We start from the raw sequence: 19,227 nt of genomic DNA, 5'->3' as shown, positions 1-19,227 counted from the left end.
GAGGAGTTCATTGTTGTGATGAGTTCAATCTCGTCTCGGGGGCTCGACCTCTTGAGCTCCCTGAGAGAATGGCCAATTTCATGGAGAGTCACATTCAGCATCACTCTCAGTGGATGCAAGGGCAGTGTGAATCCCTGCATAGGGAACAAGGCTCACTCAGCGGGCTGGAGCAGTCCCATTCAGTATATGTGCACAGTCCTCTATGGAATACATGAAGAGCTGCGTACCCAATAACAGGGCATTCTCGCTGGTGGCACAAACGGATGGCGGAATGGATGACTGCGGCACATCATCCAACCCAGGACTCAGGAGGTTGAAGAGGAACACGAGTCTGCTGTGAGCAGTTCTGCACCCTCACCTTCCACGGATTTTCTGGCCCCACACCTACCAGAGCTCTCATCTGTGCTACGTGCGCCAGTGACCACAGCTGCCCTGCTGTTCTGATGAAAGATCACAGACCTGAAACATTAACTCTGTTTCACTTTCCACAGAAGCTGCCTGGGCTGCTGAGTATTTCCAGCACTTTCTGTTTTTATTGCTGGGCACTAGACTTCATTATTGTTTAACTATTATACAGCAGGTCGCTTCTTCACATGACATTTCTATAGATCGTTCAAAGTTTACTGTAAAGCACAAGCAAAGATTGCATAACAGTTGAGGAAACTGCACCTGCTGGATTATAAGCAACATGAGGTCAGCACACTTCATCACCTTCGGCTTGTTTCTCCGTAAGTTTTGTGTTAGATGGAGTAACTTAGTATTGAGTAGCAAAGAAGGAAATAGGTGACTTGAACATTGGAATATAAAGTTTCCTTTATCTTGAAAGGTGGGGTTTTCCAGTTGTACAAGATGGGGATTCTCTGAGTAAAGATGGCTGGTGTCTTTTCCATAAGTGCAATGAAACAAAGCCAATTCAATGACTATATTTGCAGTCCTAACATTATTTTCGCCGGTTGATGGGGATAATTTGCAGCTCTCGTACATGTGGATTAATTGCTGTGGAAATATAATTAATGGGAGTTTATTATGATTTTACAGCCTGGCCAGCCCCGTGTGCAGACCAAACAATAGAATGAAGTATGTTGTCAAAATCACAGGCGTAATGCTACTCATGAAATAATATCAGCTACATGTGGTTTATGTAACTATTTATGAGAAATATAGTGAAATAAACCTGGGAAACTGTAAAACCAATGGCTTTACAAAATAATAGAACTGCTTGTTAGAAACAGAATCAAGATGAAGCTACATAAAAATAACTTATTAATGGCAGCCAATTTGATTTCAGAAGGGGCAGATACTGCCTGACCAAAATATTTGACTTCTTTGACAACCCAAGTAAATGTTGAAAAACTCTCTGGGTAGAATTTTCCACTTTGGAGAAGTGGAAAGGGCAGTGATGGGTGGGCTTCACAGTGCATTTCCCGCTGGAAGGTGTGGCGGGAACTCACGCCCGATTTCACGCCCGGAAGCTACTTAATTATGCCCCTGCGAGTAGCTCTCCAAATCACTTGGCGGGGCAGGCTGTGATTCGCATGTCTCGCCGTTACCAAATGAGGTTGAAGGCACAGGCGCCATATTTAAATGTCACCGAAACACACACATTACTCTCAGCAGCCCAGCTGTCTGGGGGAAACTTCTTGATATGGCTGCATCCAAGAAAAAATCCATGGAGCAACCAGACGTCTTCTACCAAGGGGCGGCTCCAGGAGGCCGGCCAGCCTCACCTTATCAGCTTGGGAAGTGGCTGCAAAGGAGATCAATTCGTCAGGCACCCGCCCGGTAAACACTATCCATTGCAGGAAGAGGGTGAATGATCTCCTCCGCTCTGCCAGGGTAAGTCAACCTTCAGCTCACTCCAATCTCACACTCTCATAATGGCATCATGCACTCAAAGGATCATACTGCTCAGCTATCTCTCACAATATTAACAGAGGACACATCACCACTGATTGTCTCTCAGGCACTTTAACATCACCCGCATCTCATCTACCATGCTGCACAAACTCCAGCCTCAGCCCTTACTGGAGAGGTCTCAGCACACACGGCAGGCATGCATGCTTCCCAAACTCTCCTCCATCTCTTCTCATCACATTCCATCTATTTGTCTTCATGCAGGCCAACCCGCCTACAACAAGAGGGAGAGATCCCAGACTGGAGGAGGGATGGCCGACATCCAGGAGCTTCCAATTTTGAGGAAGATGCTGCTGAGTTGGCAGAGGAGCACAGGGATTGCTCCTGTGGGGAAGGCGAGATTGGTATCTCCCAGCAGGCCAGTACAGATAAGCCCTCCATGAGTTGATCACCTCCTGATCATCACAGTGAGTTAGATTTAGTTCATAAACAGGCAGAATACTTCTTCTCTCTCTTACAGAAACCAACAGGCCCAGACAGACCAGCAGAGCGACTTTAAGCCCCAGCCCCCACGCCATGTCAGAGAGGAAGCATCAGAGGAAGAACCATCACTACATTCACCTGAACCCTCCACCGGCACAGAGATACACACCCCAGTGGGTAATAGATCTAGATTAGGCTTGGGGTCACATTCTGGGGAACACCTCACTCACACATCTCTGCAGCAGTCAAAGGCAGTGACAGGCCAGATCTCTGGCACTAGGAGAACTGCTGGAGAACAGCCACCCACTAAGTCTGATTTAGATGATGAGCCTTTGCAAGTGGCCGGCTCTAACATGCTGGACCTGCAATGACAGGCAGTGGAAAATCAGGTCGAGTTGCGAGAAGCAGTCAACAGACTAGAGTGAAGGATGGAGGAGTCTGTCCACGTTCTCTCTGATGCCATAGCTCTGACATGTGAGCACCTCAATGTCACCATGGTAAGTGTGGTCGTCACCTCGGAGACCTTGATCCAGCAGATTCAGCCGGATTTGCGCTTGGACCTGCACTCCATCACTATAGGCATTGGTGGGATCCATCAGTGACTCGGTGAGAGGGGTGTGTGGTAGCTTGACCTCCGTCCAGGACCCCTTCTCCTTAGTGAGGCAGTCAGGGGCCCTTAGGCACCCACAGGGAGGATGGCCAGCAGCTGGAGACCCAGGGCCATCCGCCCAGGTGATTCTGAGAGATTCCAGCTGATCTCACCTGTGACCCCATCACCTCCAGCTGTACGGGCTGAGGAAGGTTCTCCTGCACCACAGCAGGAGACCCAAAGCAGGACACTCAAAGCAGGCCAGAGCCCTCCAGCTCGCTACCCTCTCAAGGACATCTGCCAAAGTCATCAAAGACAAGAGGGTGCACCAGTCAGCAGGCTGTCTCCACCTCTGCTGCAGATGTTGGGGATGCACCTAGTAGTAGTGGTAGGGTTAGAAAAATGAAGAAACTTTTAAATCACTCCTGGGTCAAGGGTGCAAATCACTGCATATATCATGCACCTTAGTAAATTCTTTTGCTGCTCATGAGAAGGGTCTTGTCATTTGAAAACGTTTTGCATATGCATCAATGTGCCCTCTTATTGCGAGGGTGAGCCATCCTCCCACTCAGTGATCACCTCCCTTTGTGAGCCTCACATTTATGTGATGTCATCATAGTTACTCGACCCTTGTGTTTTGTCAGGGAGATGTGCCAAACTCTTTCCTGAAATGTCTGCAAAATGTGTTAACAATCTCTACTCCTCAAGAGACAGCATGGAGTTAGGTGTCCTCACTTGCCTTGAAGGGGTAGCTGTCATTGTTTATCCAAATGAGAAGGCTGCTTTCATTGTTAGTGCTAAAGCACATGACCTGTGGTCATGATGCTCTCTCCAATCATCCGCGCAAGTCAGTGTCTGTTAAAAGTTTCTTACTAAGTTGGTGATGACTGCATCAAGTCCTTTGATGCTGCATTTGCATTGCGCTCATTTTCACTTCCCAGAGTGCACGGGTACAGGGTTCGCCACTGACCTTTTCAAAGATTAGGGCCTGATGAACCATAAGGGTTGAAGGTGAAAGTATGACTGCCAAACTTTCTCTCAAAGTCACTGGTTGTAAAGGCCCTTCAGTGCACTGCTATGGCACAAAGGGACAGAGGAATGTGGCTGTGTATGGTTGCCTGCACTTTAACCCTCCTGGAATATTGTGGCTATCAGTGTGGCATAGGCACATTATCCACATCATGCTTCTTCAGTGGCATCCTCATATGGAAGCTGACCCTCAGCTCCCTTTTCAAGTTCCTACCCTTTCTGCTCTTCATCATCCGAGGAACTCTCAGCCTCCTCCATGTCTCCCTCTGGCAAGGGATTCCCACTTTGAAGCACCAGGTTGTGAAGGGTGCAGCAGACCATGATTATGTAGGGCACCCTCTGTGGATAGTGCTGCAGAGCCCCATCTGAATTCCAAACATTGGAAGCGCATCTTCAGGATGCCAATGATCTGCTTGATGATGGATCCTGTTGCCTTATGCACCTTGTTGTATCTCTCCTCAGACTGACTCAGAGAACGACGCACTGGTGTCATGAGCCATCAGTTGAGCGGGTACCCCTTATTCCCAAGCAGCCATCCCTGTATTCACTGAGGCCCTATGAATATGTGAGGCACCTAGGACTGACGCAGGATGTATGAGTCATGGCAACTCCCAGGGTACCTGGCACAAACATGCAAGATGTGTTTCTGATGATCGCACACTAGTTGAACGTTGATGGAGTGGAACCTTTTCCTGTTAATGAACATCAGGGGCTGCTGCTATGGAGCTTTCAATGCCACATGTGTGCAATCAATGGCAGTCTGTACTCTAGGGAAGCCTGAGATCACTGCAAACCCTTGAAATCTAGCAGCCTGGCTAGCTTCATTGAGTGTAAAGTTCACATAATGTTGAGCCTTATTGTAGAAGGCATCTGTCCTAATCTTGATACATTTATGTGCTGAGGACTGTGAGATGCTGTATAGGTCCCTTGTGGATCCCCGAAACAGTCCACAGGCAAAAAGATTGAGTGTGGTGGTGACCTTCAGGGCACTGGCAAGGGACGGTTCTCCCAGTCTATGTGGCATTAGCTCCTTCCACAGAATGTGGCAGATTTGATTCACCACATCTCTTGACAAGTGCAGCATTGTCTGTTGCTCATCTCCAGAGAGGAATGACATCTTCGGTAGATCCTTGGTTGTGTGAGTTGCCTCTGTTGGATGGATCTAACCTCGTCATCCTTTGGGTGTTGCTGGGGCTCTCCTGGACCATGGACCTCAGACTGGGCTTCCTCTCGAAGCTGTGCTAGGTGGCGTCAGGCCCTTCTCCTCTGCCTCAATTGGATCACTGCCATCAAGAAGGCAGCATTGAGCACAGGCTCCATTATTCAATCCTCCTTCTCCATGGGGACTACTAGATGCAGGATACTAATGAACACTGGACAAATATAGTAGACCTCCCACTCGCATACAGAAAGCCAATGTCATGCCCTACAGCTGCGTCTGCACTACTAGCTTTTCGCTGATACAGCCTTACAACTGAGGTGCACATACAAATTTAGGTGACCACATTGCCAACCCTGATACCCACAGAGCTTGAGTTTTGGACACATTGATGAAATGTGCCACCTTATCAAAGGAACTCCTGAATCTATGATCTTGTACGCTGATCAAGCTCAACTTGCACTTCAGCAATGACTGGATGTCCTTTGGCCCGTTATCTATGCCATTTGGAGGAAGCACATCATAGGCTTTCATTGATGATCTGGTAGATATGCATCTGTGCTTCCTTCTTTGTTGCCTACATTTTCTATTCTCTCATATCTCTCTGTTAAAGCTCAAATGGAGTGACGGTATTGTGAAGCCAATGACTCCTGAATCTCTCCTTAAAACACAATAAAAGGTAATGACTCCAAATGCACCTTCTCAAGGAATTCTTCCTCTATTCTCTCAGCTCTGACTCCATTTCAATTTTGTGATATGAAGCAGTTTGAGGGTGCTGCTGAAAGAGACCCTTAGTCCAGCCCTTGGCTACTCCCACACTGCCTCGGACACTTCTGGTGCAGATTCTTTTCCAGTTTCGATTTCAAACTGCGCAACAATTTCGGGGTTTCCAGAAGGTGGTGCTGCATTTTTTTTTTGAGACCAGCTTTGACCCACACCCTGTCAGTGTTCAGGTCCCCCTGATCTTCCTGGAACCTCACGATGTGCAGGTGGAACTCCATTTGGGTGATCCTCCAGAATCCCCCAGTAACTCTGGATCCATCCCATTGTCATTATGGTGGGCATTCCAGTCATCTCCCCTGAACCCATCAGCATTGATGTCCCCATGTCCCCATGTGGACCTCACCCCTCCCCATCTTGAGGCTGTGTGCACGGTCACGTACAAAGGTGAACCCCTGCGGGATAGTTTTGGATACCTCACTTCTTTCTTATGTCTTCCCCACTTATAGGCTGCAAATGCCTCCCCTGACCATGACCATCACATCTGCAGCCCAATACTGAGCCAGACAACCCTAAGGCTACCAACTGTAAGATCATGACCATGCCCTGCACACCAGTCCTTGCCTTATACCAATTAAGCACACAGGCCTTGCCCTTCCCTGGAGGGATTATGATGTGCGTGCCATGCATAGCCCTGTAGCATGGCCCACAAAGCCCTAGGACTGCCTTTAATCTCTCTCCCTGACAGTGAGGTCCACTAAGCCCCAGGACTGCCTTTAATCTCTCACCCTGACTGTGAGGTCCACAAAGTCCAGGACTGCCTTTAACCCCTCGCCCTGATTTCTTGCCCTGGACCAGGGCGTATGACTGTCTTTCAGTGAGCTTTTCTGTTCCATCTTTACTGATGGCAAGACAGCCTCCATCCACCCACAGTCACCTCCCCACCCCGAACCTCCATGAGTCTCCTTGCAATCCATCCCTCTTGTGCCACACAAATACAAACCCCCACCTCATATTTCGGAGTGTGCGTGCATCCCTTCCCATTCATACAATTCGATTCCCATCTGCTCCCTCCATGTCTGTGTTCTAGTCTCCCATGCTGGGCTCCACCTTCCCCACTCTCAATCTCCCCTCTGCCTGATATCGTCCCCCCCTCTCCTACCCAACCTTAGCCCAATGTACCCATGTCTCCTTCCCCTCCTCCAATCCCACCATGGCCCATTGTTCTCCATGTCTTCATCCTCCTTTCCCCCTCTCCAACCCTACCACAGCCCAATGGACCCCATGTCTTCATCTTGCTTGCCTCCCCAACCCTACCACAGCCCAATGCCCCCCATGTCTCCTTCTTGCTTGCTCCCGTCTCACCAACTCCACTGTAGCCCATTGTCCCCAATGTCCCCTTTCCCCCCCGACACCCTGGTCACAATGCTGGTCTCTGTTTCAGGCTGCAGCCCTGCCTGAGACCTGCAGAAGACACCCTCCCAGAGGACGGAGGAAGCAAGTGAGCCGTCCAATCCTATACCCTCGCCAGTGTGCATTCTCACTGGGATCGGTAAGGAACTGGAGCAGCGCTGTTGCAGGCAGACTTTGAAAGTTGCACTTCACCTCGAAGCCGGGGGCAAAGTGAGGGCTGACAGCTGCATGCCACTCATTTCCAAATATGATTTAGGCCGATCTAGTTTCCCGCTGGCGTGGCGCAAGATTGGGAAAGGGAAACGTGATTCCAGCAAGTAGCATTTTTAATAGGCATTCATGACATGGTAATGCATGCTAAAGGCATTCCCAACATGGTAATGCATGCCAATGGTATTCACGACATGGTAATGCATGCCAATGGCATTCCTGACATGGATCAGTGGGAAAGCCATCCCGCCATCAGCCAGCCATGAAAGCAGTGAGGGGAAAACTCTGAACTGATTTCCTGCCAGTGGGAATCCCATTTTTGGCCTCCCTCCGAATTTTCTGCTCCTGGCCGCCACAATACCCATGGCTGACAGAACCTGAAAATTCCACTCTATGTGCCACAGGGATCTGTGCTAGGAGCTCAAACATTCACCATCTTTATTAACGATTTAGACAATGGGACACAAGGCCAACCATATTCATGTTTACTGATGACACAATCCCCCCTAACTTCGTAAGCAGTGTAGACGGAAAAATACAATTACCAGGAGATATTAACAGATTAAAGTGAATGGGCAAAACTGTGGTTAATAGTTTTCAATATAATTGTACGTGAGGTCATCAATTTTGGATCTAAAACAGAGAGATCAGGATACTTAATGGCATTAAGCTGGAAACAGAGGAGGTTCAAAAAGTCTTGGGAGCCTATGTGCATAGATCATTAAAATGTTAAAATGCTCAGAGCCAGTACAGACTAGATGGGCTGAATGGCCTCCTTCTACACAATTCTGCAATTCTATGTCATAGCCAGGTACTGAAAATAATTGAAAAGACTAATCAAGTGTTGCCTTTATATTTGGAGGGCTAGAATACAAGGGGGTAGAAGTTAAGCTACAGCTATACAGATCACTAGTTGGACCACACCTGGAGTAATGGCCAACATTTTCCCCCCATCGGGGGGATGTGCGGGAGTGGGTGCAGGCGGGCGGGTTCCCGATTGGTGCCCCCGGTCGGGGGCGCGTTGCCATTTTACGTGGGCGGGCCAATTAAGGTCTGCCCAGCGTGACATCCGCCAGGAAGCGCTATGCATTCCCTGAGCCGGGAGTGTGCGTGAAAGAGTGCACAGATCTCCCTAAGGCAAAGTGCTGTCTCAGGGAGATCGGATCAGATTTGAAACTTCAAATAAAGAGGAGAGAAAAATTTCGCTGCCATGTCCCCTCATGTGACACTGTCCTAACTATGTGACACTGTCACGAGTTAGGACAGATCCATAACTTTTATTTTGAAATATTCTGAGATTTTTTAATCACTCATGAAACCTCATCCCACCCGTTGACCTGAGAATCTAAATGACATGGGATGATATCAGGACGCACATCCAACATCACCCGGCATCATTTTACGTGTCGGCGAGTGGGCCCCGCCCCCGCTTGCTGAACAGAAGATTCTGCCCCATGTGTTCAGCCCTGGTCACCACAACTTAGAAAGGATATACTAGCTTTGGGGGGAGGGCAGCATAGATGTACCAGAATGCTATCCAGACAACAAGGGTTAAACTACAAGGAGAGTTTACACAAACTAGGGTTTTATTTCCTTAGGTTTAAGAGGTTAAAGGTTGATTTGATGGACATTTTCGAAGTATAAAGGGGAATGTTGGTTAGGTAGAGAGAAACTATTTCTGCTGATTGGGGAGTTCAGGGCAAGGGGATGCAGCCCCTTTTGGGGTGAAGGAGTAAAGATTTGGAATTAACTCTTCTGCAAACTGCAGTTGATGCTAGGTCAGCTATTAATTTTAATTCAGAGATCAAGAGCTTTTTGTTAACTAAGGGATATGGAACAAGGCAGGTATATGGAGTTAGGTCACAGATCAGCCATGATCTCATTGGGGAGAATTTTCTGCTCGCTGGGCGGGCGTGCACCCCACCTGACCGAGCATAAAATGACGCATGATGATGTCAGGTGAGCGTCCTGACATCGTCGCGCACTCACGCAATATTTCGGTCAGCGGGCCCGCCGAGAATTAAAAGGCCTATTAAGGCCATGAAAAGGATAACTGAATTAATTTTCTCGCTGCCCATCCAATCTTACGGTTGGCGGGCAGGCGAAAAGGCCAAGCGGCCTTTACACTTTTTAGGAAACCTCATCCACGGGTGGGTTGAGGTTTCCGATAGCAAATACAAGTAAAATAAAAATTTAAAAGTTTAATTAATAACATGACCCTGCTCATATGACAGAGGGGACATGTGTTATAACATTTTAGTAATCCTTATTTTTAATACTTATTTTTAGTGTTTTAAACAGTTCATTTCCCTCATGCAGCTCTGCGCCTCAGGAAGATTTTCAAGCACACACCTGTGCGCACGAGTGAAGTTTGCACTCGCCGCCCTCCCTCCCCCCACACAGGCAGCGCTGAACGCTGCCACTCAAGCATCACACTGGGCGGGTCTTAAATGGCCCGCCAGCGTGAAATCGTGGTCTGGCCCTGATTGCGGGCAGATGTTGGCTTCCCGACCGCCGTCCCCGAACCCGCCCGATGAGGGAAAAATCCCTTCCCATTGAATGGCAGAACAGGCTCGAGGGGCTAAATGGCCTACTCCTTTTCCTATGTTTTTATATTCTTATGATATATTACGCATTGCCTTCCAGGTAACTGTTAATAAATGTTCACATAGGATTAAAGCAGTGAGTATCCTAGATAAAACTTGAAAATTGCTTCAGTACTGCACCAAAGAGTCAGCCTACATTATACGCTCAAGTCTCTGGAACCCATGACTCGGGGTGAGAGGCTACCATGGAACTAAGTCTAACACCGAGCTGACTGAAACAAAAGAAGCCATTCATACTATATAGAAAAGTGGAATTGGAGAGACAAACTGAGCGAAATGTGCCAGAATTTGGTACTAGGGCTGCCATGGCTTCTGAATGCCAAGGGCAGAATTTTCTGCCTGTTGGGTGGGCGGGCCCGACCCAACCTCCGGCCGGCTGGAAGCCGATCCCCGCCGGAGAAGCAGGCCCCGCCGCCATTTTACGTGGGCAGGCCAATTAAAGCCAGCCCAGCGTGACATCCGGTGGGAAGCGCTATGCGCTTCCTGTGCAGGCAGGCGGGGGGGGGGGGGGATTCCCCAAATGCGAGAGTGCGCTCTTTCGTGCATGCACATGAAAGAGCGTACATCTCCCTGAGGCCGAGTGCTGCTTCAGGGAGATCACTGACACTTTTAAAAATATTAAAAATAGAAAAAAAAATTCCTTATGGGACAATGTCCCATGAGATGGGATATGTACATAATTTACATATAAAATAAATTCATTAAACTTTTTTAAACCCTACATGAAACCTCATTCCGCCGCTGGATAAGGTTTCATGCTTTCTCTAGTTGCCGCCGGGGCTCCTGGTTGACCCACCAACCTTAAGGTTGGACAGGCAGGTCCTTTAATTGTATAATTGATCCTGTCAATGGCCTCAATTGGCCATTGACAGGTCGGTGGGAGCGCAGCTGATTTTGCTGCACTCCCGCCTTCCTGAAAATTTAAATGGGGCGGGGTGATGTCGGGGGTTCTGCCTGACATTATCCTACATCATTTTACACGTCAGCGAGTGGGTCCCGCCACCCCCTTGCCGACGACAAAATTCTGCCCAAAAGATTCGTAGACTTATACCGAGTAGTTTGAGGACATTTTGCCCATTGTGCCTGTTTTAGCTCCCTGAAAGAAACTTCCACTTAGTTCCTGCCGTGTCTTTCTCCCAAATCTTTTAGTTAAAAACAAAACCTACTTTCCTTTGAAATCTATTATGGATTCTGTTTCCGGAACCATTTCTGGTGTGGGCATTCTGTGGGTAATTTTCAACTTCAATTACTGGGCAATAACCTGGGACAGAATTTTACCCCCGTTGGGGGGGTGTGATGTTCAGGAGTGGGCACGCCTCCAAATGGCGCCCCTGAATGGGGGCGGGCCACCATTTTATGTGGGCGGGCCTTAATTGGCCTGCCCAGCGTGACGTCTGCAAGGAAGCGCTATGCGCTCCCCATGTGGGTGGGGGGGTGGGGGATTCCCTGAGCCAAGAGTGTGCTCTTCCGTGCATGTGCATGAAAGAGTGCACTCATCTCCCTGAGGCTAAGTGCTGCCGCAGGGAGATCGGCTCCACATTAAAAAATGTTACTAACAGGGAAAAAAAAAATTCCCTGACATGTCCCTTCAGGTGACACTATCACATGAGTTGGGACATGTCCATCATTTTTAGTTACACTTTTATTACATTTTTAAAAACCTACATGAAACCTTATCCCGCCCGTGGATGAGGTTTCATGCTTTTTCCAATGCCCACCATCCTTAAGGTTGGACGGGTGGGTCCGCTAATTATATTAATGACTTTGTCAATGGCCTCAACAGGCCATCGACAGATTGGCGGGTGCACAGCTGATTCAGCTGAGCCCCCACCCACCTGAAAATTGAAATGAGGCTGGGTGACATCGGGAGTTCCACCTTTTACCCGTCGGCGAGCGGGCCCCTCCCCCCCGCTCGCCGACCAGGAAATCCTGGCCCTGGTGAAACAGATCACCTGCCATTATACAGTCCACATGATTTTCATCTCATTGATTACACCGTTTCTCATGGCTTTCTATTAATGGGAACGAATGTCTGATGGAAAACAGCTGCAGAAATTCATGCCCACAAAGTTGTATAGAGGATGTTTAATCTTAACACTATAACCCATGATAGCAGGACATAGTCACCACCAGTTTAAAAAAGCAAGTTCAGGATTCATCTCAGGAAGCAATTTTTCATGCAAAGAGTGGTGAATGCTGAACTGGCCTTGCAGATAGTGCACTGGAGGCAAAATGCTGTGAAGGAGGCCATTTTCTTTTAGGTTGAGCTCAATGGGCCAGATGGTCTGCTTCATTTTGCTTTTGTGATGTTTGCAAATTCTACTAACACCAGGTGTGAACTGCTATATACACCTGCGCTGATCTTACCTGCTAAGTGAACCTAATGTCTGTTTCTCTAAGCCTTCTTAGTTCCTGTGGGTTTATTTCAATCATCTCATAATATTTTTGTTAAAGAGGTTTCGGATGCCTTGTACAGACAATGGATTCCTGACACCAACTTCAACAATGTCACAAATTGGGACAAGGGGAGAATACCTTGTAAAACTGAGAGAGTCCAATTTCCCAGAGATAAGGTACGTTACAATTGTATTGGTTTTCTATTTATAGTTTGTTTACAGCGTATCAACAAACTCACTTTCCAATCTTATTGTTACCTTGCAGAGTTTAAGTGTTTTCGTGCAGCCACTGCTTAATTTGATGGAAATGGTAAGAATAATATTGTATTTTTCTCAAGGAAGAGGCTTTTATAAAGGAAAGGGTTAGATTCAAGTGCGCTTTTCAGCACTGACAAAAACAAGCACTATTTCAATAAGCATTAATGTGTTGTGTAGTTTGAAGTGTTTAAACTTATATGAGTGCTGAAGTTGTGTACTTATGCAAATAAACCTGTAAATGAGGTTTCCAATGAAGTTGCCGAATCCCTGATTACATTTACAGCATTAATCCATCAATATAGAAACTGACTGATTTTATACAGACACACCTAAAAGCAAATCAATAGCTTTACAGAGAGTGATGGGCATGAGAAGAGGATGAAATAGTTTTTTTTTATATTTTAAAAATAATTTCCTAATAACTGAGCCATATTTATTTATACATTTTCCTATTTCTTTTACTTCTCAAAGTTTGTCAAAATTGTGGCAGGGAATGTAACAATTTCATATTTTGCATCCAGTGTCAACAGCTTACATTTATATGGTGCACTTAACTTAATAAAACATCCCAAATTTCCCAGCAAGAGCAATAAAGAGGAAAAAACATCTTTGACACTGAGCCAAAGGAGAGCTTAGGACAGATGACAGAAAACATTCTCCAGGTTAGATGTAGCAATTGTAGCTCATAAAAATTTTCTATCAGCTATCTCCAAAAGCACTAAACAATTGAGACATTTTCATTTCACAAACCAGTTACCAATAAGTTCTCTCAACAACATAAATGTCAAATTCTGAGCAAGCTATGGACTCACACCCCTTGTTGACTTAGGTCTGAGTCTGTTCAAAGTAAAATGGCAACACTTAAGATGCTTAATATTTATTGGTGGCAGGATTGACATTTAATTTATAAAGTTTAGTACCTTCTAGGCATAAAACAGTAGAAAGTTTAACTAAAATGCCTCTGGCACACTGAAACCTGTGTAACCTTCTTCTTTCACCTCACAGTTAAGCGTGTCACAGCTACATCAAGGATAGAACAGGTTTTACCCTTATTTTGTTTTGATGAGGCCTTTAATGAGTTTTTATTAATATGGTGTGGAAGAAAGCTTTGGCATTTTGCCCAGGGTTAAACTTGCAGCTGAAGGAGGGAATGGTACATTCATTCAGACTTGCTACATTTACATGAGATGTGTTGAATTTGAATTCAACCGGACTAAGCCACACCTTTTTTAATGGAAAATGAAATGAGCAAGTCTCTTTTTAATGGCTTGGTGGAATTACAGGACAAAAGCTAAAACTGCTTAGTTCACAGTCTACATTGCAACATAACACTCACTAGATTACTGATTATCGCAACTGTATAGGATCTATACGCAAGCAACGTTGAAATTAGAGTTTGTTCTACGGATAGGGATTAACTACCATTTAGCAGCTAATCAAATGGCAATTTTGCACTCATCTATGAATAAATGGTTTCTTTGAAATGATGTGAGTTTTTATGCTGCTCATCCCATCATAGGATCTCAGTTTTAATTTTTGACTCCCTCATATTGTCTGCTCCCGGCCCTCTGTTTACAATCAGGACAGAGTGCTGAACAATTTGTTTTTGGAACTTGTGGAAGGTATACAGGGGTTGGTACCAGGACCACTGCTTTTCTTTTAGGAAAGATTTACAAGATAGATGAGGAACTTCAGTTACGTGGATAAATTGGGGAAGCTGGCATCAGTCTCCTTAGAGAAGAGAAGGTTCAGAGAAGATTTGAAGGAAGTGTTCAAAGTCATGAGGGCTCCAGACTGAGTAGATAGGGACAAACTGTTCCTATTGGCAGAAGAGCGAGAACCAGAGGACACCACTTTAAAGTAATTTCAAAAGAAGCAACAGTGACGTAAGGAAAACCTTCTCCACGCAGTGAGGGATTAGGATCTGAAATGTAATATCTGAGAGTGTGGTAGAGGAAGATACAAGTGTGAGTCTTCCTCATCGCATCAGTAGGTATATCTTGAGAGAATACCCCATGTCACCGAGGATCCAATCATTAAGTTGTGCGAGTGGCTGGAGCAGCTGTAGCAGCTGGAAGTGCATAAGCATCATGACTATTCTCTGGGAAACAGGAACAGACCTGCATGATCACCACTACCTTCTCAAGGGCAATCAGCAATGGGCAACAAATGCTCGCTTAGGCAGCGACACCCACATCCCATGAACGAATAAAAAAAACATGTGCTTTTGATGATTGCATACCAGCTGGCCATTTATGCAGTAGAAGGCCTTCCTGTTGATGAAGGCTGCACACTGGTCCAGCAGAGGTTTGATGGTCAAATGGAAGAAATCTAGTAAACCCTTCGCATATGGGAAAGCTGCAATGTCTCCAAGGCCAACAGCCTTGCTATCAGAATCAGTGCAGTATTACACAAACTCTAAACTCTCCAGCCCTCTTAAACAATGTGATGGTCACATCCCTAGTGCAGCAATGTGAGGCTGCTGCTTCATCCTTGGACAGAGCTGGAGGCTTAGAGGTTCGGCGCTGTGGTGATTTTCAGCACCAGTAGCATCGCGTGCCCAACCAGTGCCATTGGTTGCAGGTCATCCTGCAGCATCACGCAGAGGTCAGTGACAGACTCCATTGAGAGGCTCAGTCTCCTGTAACACTTGTACTCTGACATCTGCAGGTAACTCATTCAACTTCTGAAGGTTCTCATACATGGCACAAGCTGTCTCCGGCCTCTCTCCTCCTGCTGCTACTCATGATGTTTTAGTACAGCCGGTCCAGCCATGGGCTGCACCTCCTGCTGCTGCTGCTGCCTTGCTAATGATGGCTCTGGGGCCTTGTGCACCCTTCCCTTGTGCCCTCCACTGCTCATGGATACAAGAAGACTGGGTGGATGAAACCCCACTTTGAATAACATCCCCTTTACTGGCTTCTGCCCTTGGATGCAGTGTCCAGCAGCTGCCCCTCAGCTTCTCACAGCTGACCCTGTCCTTGGGAGCTCTGGCCCTCAGCTCCTCAGAGCTGACCCTCTCCTTCATATGTTCACTAACCTCCTCTCTCCTTTTGAAGAAAGTTTGCAGTCTAATGGGAGGCAGATCCGGAATGGCCAACCTTCCCCTCAGAATCTGAGACCTCACCTGGAAACTGCCACCTTTTAATGGTTGGGGAATCTGATAGTCCATGATTACCCTACTCCACTCGTCAAATTTGGAGAGCAGCATGTAATTAGTTAGAGATATGTTAATTTGAATTAATGATCTTTTTAATGATACCTTCCTGCTACTTGCATGCAGCATCGCAGCTTCACTGCCTCCCTGGTAGCTGCGTAATATGGCCCTGAGCGGCCGCTCTCCGCCCTCCAAGGTGGGGTCTCTGCACAAATTTACGGCTCCCGAGCCCCCACGCCCCCACCCCGCAGCCTCCCCCATCACGGTTCACACTCCAGCAGCCTGCATTAAATTCAACCCATAAAATTCTCAAGAGGTAGATGGGGAGTCCTAGCTGGGGAGTCTAGAAATAGAGGGTGATAGTCTCAGAATAAGTGGTTGACCATTTTTGACTGAGATGAGGAGAAACTCCTTCACTGAAAGGGTTGTGAATCTTTCAAGTTCTCTACCTTAGAGAGCTGGATGCCCAGTCGTTGAGCATATTCAAGTAAAATATTGATACATTTTTGGATACGAGGGGAACCAAGTATATGGGGATAGTGTAGGACGGTTTTGTTGAGATGGAAGATCAGCCATAATGACAGAGCCGGCTTGAGGGGGCATATGGTTCACTCCTCTTCCTATTTTTTACATTTTACTCAGCTTGCCTTCTCCACACTGACTCCACTGCCCTCCTATCCTGCCTTCATAACTCTCCTACACATGTTCATAGCCACCCCTTTAACCGTGCATCTCTATTCCCCGTGTCTCAAGCTCAGAGAAGGCCAACACTTCCTTGTATCCCTCACCACTTTCAAACACTTCGTTGTCTAACTTTTGCCCCTCCATTCTGAGTATTTCTACCACTATAGTTATTCTTAATTATTCTATACTCACCAGATCTCTGGATGGGACGTGATCCTTCAGGCGCAATTGTCACAGATTTGCACAAAGTGTGGTAGTGGGCAGGAAAAAGAATGTTTTACCTGCCGGCTGCAATGGAGGGTTTTCACGCCATATCGTGCTGAACCAGCCTCACTATTTAAGCACTCCTGGGAAACGCCGTTTCCATGGCAGGCGGACTCCCATTCGCCCGCCCACCATCACTACGCTGCTGCATCACCCCGGATGCCATGTTTAAAGTCCAGCCACAAGCACACATCTCAGTGCTTCTGGACCGCCACTGCCGCATGGACGACATGGCCCTGAAACTGAAGAAGACTGCAGCCCCCAGGTTCAGCGATGCATCCCTTGAGCAACTTTTGGATGCCGTGGAGGCCCACTGGGATGTCCTCTACCCCCGCTCTGGCTGCAGGATGGGCAGCAACAACACTAACTCGGCTTGGGAGGCGGCGGCAGCGGTGGTCAGCGCCAATGCCCTTCAGCCGCCCAGTGCCATAAGGGGGTGAATGATCCCCTCCATTCCGCCAGTGGAAGTCACTCACCTCATCACTCAACTCACACACTCACAAACCCATCACACATCCACAGGGCCCTCACTCACTAATGGTAGAAGGGACATCACCATTCACTCTCTCACACTCTGCATCATTGTCCTCATCCTGTCAATGGAACCACTCACCACCCACACAGGCCAGGCATATCTGTCATCTGGCCTGGCAGGCGTCCTCTTACACTTTCTCCATCTCTATACATTCAGGACAAGCTGGCACACAACAAGAGAGAGAGGTCACAAACCAGCGGCAGAATGCCCAAAACCAAGGTCCTCATGGTCTTTGAAAACAGAGCCATCCAGCTGGCTGGCAAGGATCTGGACCGGTCCTGTGCTAACGGTGAGGTCGGCGCTGGTCTACCAAGTAAAGATCCAAAAGTGCAACATTCATTAGACAACCATGTCTCGAGTGATGTGTCCTCTTTCACAAGACAAAGCATCAGATGCTTCTAAAGCTTCATAGCTGCACCTCTATGATATGACCCTGATCACGGAGCGCAAACGAGCTGCCCTCGGCCAGACAGGAGTCAGATATTCTTGGAGGCTATGTGAAGATCTAAGGAGTGTCCTCACTGCATTTCATCATCATCCTCCTGAAATCGAGCAACTATTAGGGCCTCCACCACATCTCCATGACAGGAGCATCCTTAAAGAGGGTATTTACGTTGCCATAAGCCAGACTGGAGTTAAACATTCACAAATGTGATGTGTGGAACAATGAAATCACCTCACTGCATGTTGTCATCATCCTCCATGCAGCTATGAGGGCCTCCCAAGCGTGCCTGCCCCGTCTAACCAGTGTGAGGGCCTCATCCCCATCATCGTCGCCTCCGAGGACCTCCTCACCCTCATCCCCATTGGTGTCCTCCTCAGCAGAGAAGATATGCAGCTCCTCCATCTCCTCCTCAGCCAGTTTGTTTCCCTGTTGCAGCACCCGGTTGTAAAGGGCGCAGCAGATGAAGATGATGTGAGACATCCTCTGTAGCCCATGTTACAGGGCTACTCCAGACTGGCCCAGACACCAGAACCTGACCTTCAGCATCCCGATGATCTGCTCTACCAAGCTGCAGAATGAGCCTCATTATAGCATCACTCTGCTGCAGTGTCATCAGCCACAGCCTCTGCAGGTAGCCCTAGTCCCCAAGGAGCTATCCCTGCAGCCTCTGTGGACCCTGGAAGACTCTAGGGATCTGAGGATCTAGTGTTGTGCACACTCCCTGGAAATGTGCGCACGCCTGCAGGATGCGTTTCTGGTGACCGCACACAAGCTGCACATTCAGTGAATTGATATTTGCAGTTGATATCGTCCACCATGTGTTGTGATGGAGATCTGAGCACCACATGAGCGCAATCAATCACACCGTGAACCTGTGAGAAACCCGAGAACTGGGCGAATCCAATCGCTCTTGCATCTTGGCTGTCCTGGTCCTGGGCAAAATGCACAGAGTTGTGTGCCCTCATAAAGATGCCATCCGTTGGTGGAGGCATTTGTGGGTGGAGGCTTGTGAGATCCCACAGAGGTCACCTGTGGAGCCCTGAAAGGAGCCGCTGGCATAGAAATTGAGCACCACAGTCATTTTCACAGCCACTGGCAGTGGATGCCCTCCATGTCCTCATGATGCCAAATCCTGCAGTAACTGGCAGATGTGACCGACTAGTTCCCTAGACATGCGCAGTCTTTGGCGACACTGGTTCTCGGTCATCTGCAGGAATGGAAGGCAGTGTCTATAAACCCTGGGTGTCGCTAAGCGCCAACCAGCGATGACTTGCTGTGGTGCTTGGGCAGTGCGTGCAGGAGCCCGAGCCACCCCTTCTTATAGAGGTTGCTGCTCCTGCCTCTGCGCAGGGAGGAGCCTTAGTTGACGGTGATGATCAGCGCCAACGCCCTGTAAAAGGAGACAGCCACCCAGTGCAGCAAGTG

At 47.7% G+C, this 19,227-nt stretch overlaps 1 protein-coding gene across 1 annotated transcript in view; it reads left to right on the top strand.

Annotated features, from left to right (window-relative positions):
• Positions 1–1,645: 1,645 nt before the first annotated feature.
• Positions 1,646–19,227, top strand: part of amn (amnion associated transmembrane protein) — a 52,619-nt gene continuing 35,037 nt past the window's right edge. The window contains exons 1-4 of the mRNA XM_041214197.1: positions 1,646–1,782; positions 2,375–2,514; positions 12,518–12,636; positions 12,725–12,769. Coding sequence (XP_041070131.1) covers positions 1,646–1,782; positions 2,375–2,514; positions 12,518–12,636; positions 12,725–12,769 — 441 coding nt within the window. The remainder of the gene's footprint in view (positions 1,783–2,374; positions 2,515–12,517; positions 12,637–12,724; positions 12,770–19,227) is intronic.

The sequence above is a fragment of the Carcharodon carcharias genome, chromosome 20, assembly GCF_017639515.1.
Source record: "Carcharodon carcharias isolate sCarCar2 chromosome 20, sCarCar2.pri, whole genome shotgun sequence".
NCBI lineage: Eukaryota > Metazoa > Chordata > Chondrichthyes > Lamniformes > Lamnidae > Carcharodon > Carcharodon carcharias.
The sequence above is the reverse complement of the archived record's forward strand: the minus strand, read 5'-3'. Positions and strand labels throughout refer to the sequence as shown.